Source organism: Pinus tabuliformis, chromosome Q (genome assembly GCF_031772625.1).
Source record: "Pinus tabuliformis cultivar Carrire ecotype Pingquan chromosome Q, CPIR1, whole genome shotgun sequence".
Classification (NCBI taxonomy): domain Eukaryota; kingdom Viridiplantae; phylum Streptophyta; class Pinopsida; order Pinales; family Pinaceae; genus Pinus; species Pinus tabuliformis.
The window spans coordinates 1,283,674,877-1,283,684,222 of record NC_142296.1 but is presented as its reverse complement, the minus strand read 5'-3'; the positions used below and the strand labels follow the sequence as shown (position 1 = coordinate 1,283,684,222).

The 9,346-nt window shown below is 35.8% G+C and overlaps 1 protein-coding gene across 1 annotated transcript; it reads right to left on the bottom strand.

Annotated features, from left to right (window-relative positions):
• Positions 1-883: 883 nt before the first annotated feature.
• Positions 884-1,954, bottom strand: LOC149224530 (uncharacterized). The gene has a single exon (XM_089388208.1). The coding sequence runs from the start codon at positions 1,952-1,954 to the stop codon at positions 884-886; it is 1,071 nt and encodes a 356-aa protein (XP_089244334.1).
• Between the last annotated feature and the right edge of the window lie 7,392 nt (positions 1,955-9,346).

Here is a 9,346-nt window from a genome sequence, read left to right as displayed (position 1 = left end):
GAGAAAGTGGGCAACCTTGCCTGAGACCACGGGTTGCTTGGAAAGCTGCACATGATCTCCCATTAACTAAGGGGGGGATCCAAGGCCCAGTAATGCAGGCTGCAATCATAGCGATGAAGGAAGGGTCAAATCCCATTTTGTGGAGAACAGCAAACAGATAGGAGTGTCTTACTCTATCAAAAGCATTTGCGAGATCCAGCTTTAATACGAATCCTTTTTCTTTCCTGGTTAAACTCGAGTGGATGGCCTCTTGAACAAGAAGAATAGAATCAGTGATATGCCTGTTAGGGAGAAAACCCCCTTGGTTTTCAGAAATCAGGGAGGGGAGGAGAGGCTTAAGCCTGGTTGCCAATATTTTTGAGATAATTTTGTAGGTTGAGTTGCATAACGAGATTGGCCAGAATCTCGAAAAGGAGGAAGGGCGATTTTCTTTTGGAATCAAAGCAAGATAAGTAGAATTTGTGAATCCACCCATTTTACCTTTTTTCATCACCCATCGGATCATCTTTAGAAGATCTTTTTTTATCATTGACCAATATTCCCGAAAGAAGCTAATGGGAAACCCATCTGGTCCTGGGGCCTTGTCAGGGTGCAAACTCCAAATAGCTGTTTTGATTTCCTCTTCTTCTACTTCTTTCCTAAGATTGTTATTCATTTCATGTGTGACCCCTTTAGGCAGGTATTGGAGCATGCTTGAGTAATCTTCTGCGTCTTTGTCTTCAGTCAGTAGATTGCCAAAATGCTTGGTGGCTGCTTCCTTTATATCTTCCTGTGCGCTATATCGGTTTCCTTCATTATCCATTATCATGCTCATTGTATTTTTAATCTTTCGGAGAGTGGTTTGTTTATGGAAATATGCTGTGTTTTTATCTCCTTCCTGCAACTAGAGTTGCCTAGATTTCAATCTCCATTTTATCTCTTCCTCCATGTAGATTTGATTTAGCTGTGCGTATAAACTGCCTTCTTGTTCTTTGTTGCGCTGAGTTAGCCCTTGCGCTTCAATTTTCTGCTGCACATCTTCTAGATCTTGTTTAACTTTCTTTTTTTTTAATTCAGGCTCTTGGTAATTGTTCCTTGCCCAATTCTTTAAGGCCTGCTTTACTCTTTTAAGTTTTGTTTCCCATATATAACTTGGAGAGCCCTCTACATGGCGGATCCATGTCATTTGCACCACTTCTTTTGCAGCTGGTATCCGATTCCATATGGCGCTGTATTTGAAGGGTATGGGCCCAAGCGGGCAGTGGCTTTGAAGAGTTAAAGTTATCGGGTAGTGGTCAGAAGCCGACATATTGAGGATATTTGAATAGCCCGTTGAGAAGGAAGAGAGGTATGCTATGCTGATAAGAAATCTATCGAGCCGTTCCATGATATTGCTGGCACGGATTCTTCTATTGCTCCAGGTATACTTACGGTTCTTGGGTATGACATCCACTAACTCCTGTTCCTGAATAATGGTCTCCAAACGGTTTCTGGAAGGGTCTGGTATAAAATTACCTCCTCTTTTTTCATTAGCATGCAGAACTAGATTAAAATCTCCTGCTACAATGATATTGGAATTCTGATCCCCTTCTATACTTGCTTTCAGAGTATCCCAACATATCTCTTTTTCTCTATATTGATTTGGAGCATAAACGTTATAAACCGTTACTGATTGTTCTCCGGTTCTATTTTCAAGAGTGGTTCGGATCCAGTTTTGGTGAACATTGGTAGAGTTGCACATCCATTTGTCGCTGTCCCATAGGGTTACTATGCCGCCTGAGGCTCCTCTTGCTTCACTTGCGCTTCCAAGGAAATGTTTCTGTTGGCTAATTATTCTATTCATCTCACACTGATCTTGCTTTGTTTCCTGTATAAGCATGATTTCAGGTCTCTCACTATGAATTAAATCCTTGAGGGCAGCTAACTTGGAGGGGTGCCCTAATCCCCTGCTGTTCCATGATAGGATTTTCATCATGATATACTGGAGATATGGAGAGGTGCTCGCCTCTCTTGGCCTTTGTTGCTGGTTTCTTTTTCCAGATGCCCAAGAATAAAGGTTTCTATTGGTGTTTGAGTGCCCAATGCTATGTCTTTTTGAGCGCTTTCGTCCCTCTGTTGTTTAGCTGATTTTCTTCCAGGTCCTTGCTTTTTAGGGGCATCACTGGGCGCTCCATGATCCTTTGAGGAGCTCCTGGTAATTCTTGATAAAGGAGGTTCAGATGGGGGTTGTAATGGGAGAGGAGGAGATTGGAGGGGAGGAGGATCGACGGAAGGGAGATCAGGGCCAGATTCTGCCTCGGAGAGGATCGCGAAGGGGTTAGAAGAGGGGGGGAGAGGCGGACCGGGGATTAAAGGGGATGTGGAGGGAGGGGGCAGATTGGAGGATCCAGGGACATCAGGTTCCATAGCAGATTTGAGGGGAGGGGATGATTTTTTCTTCTTTACCGATTCCCAGTGACCATCTTGCTTTTCATTATCTACATTGACAATTTTTGTACATCTATTTGCAAAGTGTCCGTATTCGTGGCATACCTTGCATTTAAAGGGTATCTGCTCGTAGTCCAGTTGCTGGATGTGGCTCCAGTCATCCACTCTCAGCTTTATCGCTTCTGGTAATCCTCGACCTAGATCAACTTCCACACAGATCCTTGCGCATGCCTGCATGTTGTCCTTGGGTTCGCTGCGATCTATGTATTTTCCCATCGCATTCTCTATTGCCTTAACTGAATCATCCCCCCAGCAGTGAAGGGGAAGGTGAGGCAATCGAACCCATACTGGAACAACACTCGGAATATCCAGTTCTGGATCGAAGTCCGGGGTCCATTTGTTGAGGTAGAGACCCCTGGAGTCCATAAAATATGGTCCGTTCCTGAATATCAGATCTTTGTCCTCCTTTGTCTCAAAATGAAATGTGAAATATCCTCTGCCACAGAATCTGATGGATATTTTACCCTGAATCTTGTCCGACTAGTTTCGTTCTACCCATCTTTGAACTGTTCTGGGCGATGGCCAAAGTCCTGTAAATTTCCCTATTAATCCTTTTTCAGCCAGGGAAAGGGCTACCATGTGGGATAGCAGGCGGTAGCTGAACTTCTTGCAATATGTCAAGTTTCTTTACAAATTTTGTTGCTGCTGGTCTTGGCCGCTGCGGAGGGAGGGATCTCACAAGGTTGGAGAAGGCCCGTTGCTGATCCGGATCCCCGCAGGGTGGATCCGGAGGATCCATGCTGGTGCGTTCGCAGCTCGGAGGCGCAGTCGCAGGCTCGAAGCGCTCAGAGCTCTAAAATCTTCCCAAGAATTATAACAAAACTCATCCTAATATATATTTAATAACTATAATTTTCTAATATATAATTATAAAATCAGCTAATTTTTAAATATATATATTTGTTAGGACATGAGTGATTGTTCTTTATTTATTTTAATTATTCTAAAAACTAATGGTTATTTATTTTAATTATATATATTATAAAAATTATAATAGAAATAATATAATTAAAAATTAGTTATTCGTTATTTATTTATTTTAGTTATTGAAATGTTAATATTTTAGTAATTATTCTCTAATAACTAATTTATAACTAAATATTTTTTTTTAAATTCTTTTAATCATTAATTAATTTAGCCAAATGGTTATTTCTGGTTTTTTTGTATTTTTGTTATTTATTCATTAGGATCCATTGATTTTTCACCTTTATAGGATGACCCACACTAATTGGTTTTAAATGTGGACCCAAATTCTAATGATGTGATTAATCTAAAAAACATTATTATTCAACAATATGGATCACACAAATCTATGATCTAACTCTATGTTAGGTAAGAACAACTTATTCTTTTTTTTGTTTAGGAGACTTTATTATATTTCTTCTACAGTCATGTGCTATGTTCCCATAGATATTTCACTTATAAAATTCATTATTGTAATCAAGTAGAGAAGTAAATGAATTGCGGTTTCTATTAACAAACCCATGAGAACTTATGATTTTGTTGCTCACATAATAAATTTTTGAGGTATTATAAGATCTTCTATTTTAATTTCTTACATGATCGGTTTTTTCGTAATTTGTACAATCTCTTGCTTTACGATCAAAATTATTGCAAGAAAAACAATCTCTAAATAAGAGATTTTAGCATTAGGTTGTGAAAAGATTTGTGTTATTTAAACTGGTTTTTTAACTGTATATATAGATTCAGCGACCTCACAAACCCTATGGCACATGGATTGTGCAGGAGTTATTCATCACGCTTATCATTTCAATAATGCTGATTTAGAAAAATTAAACTAGAAAAACCCACCAAAAAACTTCCAAAAAATCCTACTAAAGACAATTCTAGATGTGACGGTGGAAGCGCTCGATGATCTAACGACTCGAGCTCTGACGGAGGAAGCGCTCGACGATCTAATGACTCGGGGTGCTACTCTTCGCGAACTTTCATGGGAGATAAAGGACGGAGCAAAGTGGGTGGTCCATGTGTTGTCTCCTCCTACCCTCTTTATCCCTCTGAAATTTTCAAATGCCAAAGATTGAACAACACGGGAGGACACCACACGTTTCTCCACGTGGGCTCCCCCATCCTTCCATGTCACTACTCCACATCGGCTGTCATCGATGCCACATCACCTGCTCCAACACCACTTGGCCCTCTATGCGGGCCATCCACACAGCGCACCTTCCAACTCTGTCTCACTGCCCACGTAATGTACCACATGGTCCCACCATGCCCAGTTAGGCCTCCACGTGGTTGAGCTCGCGTCCTGTTGATTTCATCATGACATCACCCAGGTAATGTCGAATCTAACCCTGACAGCTGTCTAAGTTTATTTTCTTTGTTATAAAAGGCTAAAGGCCCATTTGCTTTGTCATATTTCCCGGGTCCCTCTCCAATTCTGCGCGCGCACCTGACAAATGACTTTGCTTGATTCCACGTATTTTAAGCACGAACTTGTAAACTCGAATTTCTTTGTGGCTAAATCTTGTGCCAAGGCAAAATTCCTCTGTTTGGCATGGTCATGAGATAAATCCCTATTGCAATTCATTGAGTTTGATCTTGATTGGTTCATGAAACCACAATTTTCATGGTCATGAGATAAATCCCTATTGCAAAATTTGATCTCGATTTGTTCATGAAACCACAATTTCTCCTTTTATGGGCATTAGCTATTTAAATGGTTCATAAAATTTCAAAAGAGCATCCCTATAATATTCTCCTAATCCCCTTGTGTTATATGACACACTCTCATTAGTCTTTCTAGTATTTGAGAATTCCCCTTTCTGTCTGGCTACCCCTCTATAGTTAGCCAAATATTCCCGTTAATCCACCTTGTTCCAATGACTTCTTCATCAACCACAGGCTCTCCTAAGGTCCAAATGAAAGAGAACCAAAGAACCAAACTTTATTGATGGGCATGCTAATGTTGGAGATTCAATGTTAACCACTGTTGACATGAGGGAAGATATTCAACTTGTTTTAAACACCGACAAAGTGATAGGAGACCACAACGATATGCATGCATCAAATCTAGTCTTCACTGTTTCACAGGTGTTTCACCTTCCAGAAATGGTGTTTTGATGTGCAAAAAGATACTTGCCAGACAAAAGAGTAGTTGTCTCATCCCAAGATGAAGGAGATAATTAGAAAAACTTCGAAGGAAATTTCAAATATGTTGTCATTTTGCAAAAGGAAATAATGAAGAAATGAAAGAAAATCGGATCAGTCTTGCCCCTGAAGTCCAACAACAAATGGTCAACAATTTTGTTAAAAAAGAAGTGGTTTCTCCATCTGGTCAACCCCATTACCACAACGTGAATTTTCACTCCATGTAAGAGTTGTCTTTCTCAATGGTTTCCGAAGTTTTAGGTCTTGAAACTAATGTCTATGTAATTGAGGCCATCCTAGGTTTCTTGGTATCCTCGTGTCACCCTATCACCAAACCCTGCACTAAATTTGGTTTCCCACTGTGTCTATCAGATGGAATATACTCCCAGATGATTGAATTCGAGGAAGAAAATTCCTTTTGGTACCAATCTTATATAGTTCACTTGTTCATCCATCAACAATACCCTTATCTAGAGCAGTTGAAACCTAGAATGGTTGATGAACATAATGCTTTATTATTAGTTTATGAGTGGCTGCACATGGTCCATAAACCATAAGGAAATAAGGTTATTCCAGTCATGTTCACCTTGTTGCATGGTCAACCACTGCCTAGAGTCCCCTCTTTCATTAAGGAAAAGTTACAATTTACCCTAGATACTAGAGTCAATGACTAGTACATTTTCAAGGACTATACAATCATTAGAATTTATGGGTTTTAGGGCCAACAATACAAACTTTTTTCATTCTTGACTCCTCACATTTTCACATTGGAGTACATATGGTAAAGATTTGCCAACAACAATGTACATTTTTCCTCAAAGAAATCAACAATCATGTTCCACCTTTCTCATAAGGTGGGATCTTTTTGTGTGAATTCAAGGAATGTTTTAGAGCTCGTAGAGAAGGTATTAGAGGGCTTCAACTTTCCACAAGTTGGAGCCTAGAGGTATGATCAACACAATATCATCTGTGAATTGAGAAAGGATAAGGATCGATAGAACCACAAGCATGATCCAAATCTCATTGTAGAAGATTATGTGAACATGTCTACTTGGGAAGAAGTCAAATCTATCCTGCATCCAATATAGTCATATTTCTCTCACCTCTCTAGTAAGAAATTAATTATTTTAGAATCAATGGAGGTTGATGAGGGAGGGGAGTCCAACCCCAAGAGAACCAAGACATGTAAAGCATAAGGAAGGGAAGATGATGAAGAGGATGAGGAGACAAAGTCATATGCTCTAATTTTATACAATAGTTAGCTAACTAACTCATCAAAACAAGCATTTACTATTGAGACCATGTCCTCTGCCATGTCAAAATTAGAGGCAACATAACTAGGAGAGGTGTCTAATCCTAGATGCATGTCAGTTGTAGAACAATTTATGGAAATAACCAAGAAAGCCTCTAAAGAGAGGAAGAGAGATATTAGAATTGTGGATAACCATCCACTTCCTCCAATGCAACTTAAGAGAACATTACATTATTAAAGGGGAATTTTCAAGATGGTTATGTTACAATCAAAAGTGGGGACACCATTTTCCATGTTAGATTACCAAGTCCACGAAATGTCATTGCATGTAGATAATATCACATATACTATTCTCATGGACTTGAACTTGTAAGTGACTCACCTGGTACATAGACAGGTGCATCGGAAAAAATCCACAACCAAAAAGCTGTAGGATCTATATAACAAGGCCAACAATCAATTGAAATTTGAGAAGATGGGAGGCGAGACTAGAAATATGAATATTAAAACCTAGAGGACAAAATCATACATTTGGCCACGTTCCCTAGGGATTTTAAGAAATATAAGGATTTTTTGGAGTAAAAGGACAGGGATATTTCTTTTCCAAATACACACCCAATACAAATAGTTGAGTTAGAAACAATAGAGAAAGAAATCCAAGACTTAAGTGTTAAGCTACATGATGCACTCACGAAGAAAAAGAGTACATGATTGAATTATGCTATTAGAGACGCAACTCCAAGGGATGAAACAGAAGTCAGATGAGACTCTATAGTCTTAGTAGACTCTAGAAGTGCTGATAAAGCAAGTGTAATCTTTGACAATGTCGGAAGATGCAAAGAATCTACAAAATTTGCGCTCAAGTCAAGAGCAGGAACTAAAGGCTAAAGAGGAAGAGCTCGAAAGCACTAAGATACCAATGTACCAAGCACAAAAATAGGATGATAAAGTTGATGCTGAATTGGATGTTTTGAGGAGAAAGCATCCCAAAAAATAAGCTTTCAAAGCTGCTAGGAGGAACATATTGGGATAAAATATGAAGTTAGTAGACAAACAATAGGGTCAACTGGAGCTGTTCTAGGACAAGATATAAATTGTTAGGGTGGTCCACAAAGAAATGAATACACTCAAGGGCATGATTGGGGAAACCCATGCTAAGGTTGGAGTAATTATAAACTTTCTTAACCATATGTCTAAGAGGTTGCAAATGCAAAACTCAATAGATGTCATTTGGTAGAACAATGTAAACTTTGAAACGGGCACTGTAAACTCAAAATGGGAACTCTAGCAAAAAAGCCACTTAAAAACATTAAAAAACAGTGCTAAAAACAAAAAGTGTTGATGCTGGAATAACACTTTTTTTTTTTTTTTTTTTTTTTTTTTTTTTTTTTCAGGGTAAATTTTGAACATGATTTCAACATTTCGAAATAATAGCGTAAAATATTTTATCATGACCCAGAAAAAATTTAAAATTTCAAATAAATAATGATGACATAAAATAAAATTAAAAATAAAAAAATTAAAACAATGAAAAAACACAAAACAAAAAAGTTTAAAAATTAACAAAACATAAATTAAAGCATATACTAAAAAAAAAATCAATCATAAAAATGTAAAAAAAAAACTAAATTAAAAAACTAAAAAACACTTAAAAATTATAAACAAATAAATAGTAAAAAAACATATTTAAAAAAATGGAAAAGAAAGAAAGAAAGAAAAAATCTTGTAAACAATAAAAAAAAATTGTCAAAAGAAAAGAAAATATATATATATCTATATGTGGAAAAGAAAAAAATTGAAACAAACTATAAAATTTAGGTAAAAATAGAAAAATTTAAAAAACATTATAAAAATAAAATAAAATTAAAAACAAACTAAATTTAATAAAAACATAGAAAATTAACAAAAAAAAAAAATTTAAAAACTACTAAAATTAAGATTAAAATGTTAATTACTTATATATATATATATATATATATTTAAAAAAAAATTATCTCATAAAGCATAAGAGAATTAGGGAAAAAAAGGAACAAAATTATAACACACACACACATATATAAAAAATTAATTAAATAAAAATAGAAAAAAAACCACATCAAAAAACCTAGAAAAAAAATTAAAAACAAACTAGATTAAAAAAAAAAAAAAAAGAAAATCAACAAAAATAAAAATAAAAAACTAATAAAATTAACATAAAAAACGTTTAAAAAAAACAAAAAAAATAAAAATAAACTGAAATTAAAACAAAAAAAACCAAAAAAATTTAAAAATATGTTTTTTCAGATTAAAAAAAAAACCAAAAAATTTAAAATTTTTAAAGAAATATTTATTTTTCTATTTAAAAAATAAAAATAAAAATTGATTAAACTTACCTTTTTTATTTTATAATAAAAAATAATTTAAATTTTTTTTATACATATTGTTTTTTTTATTTAGAAAAATATATATTAAATTTTTTTAAAATAATTGCTTAACAATTTTGTTTTTGTTTTTATTTTTTATTTTTAAATAATT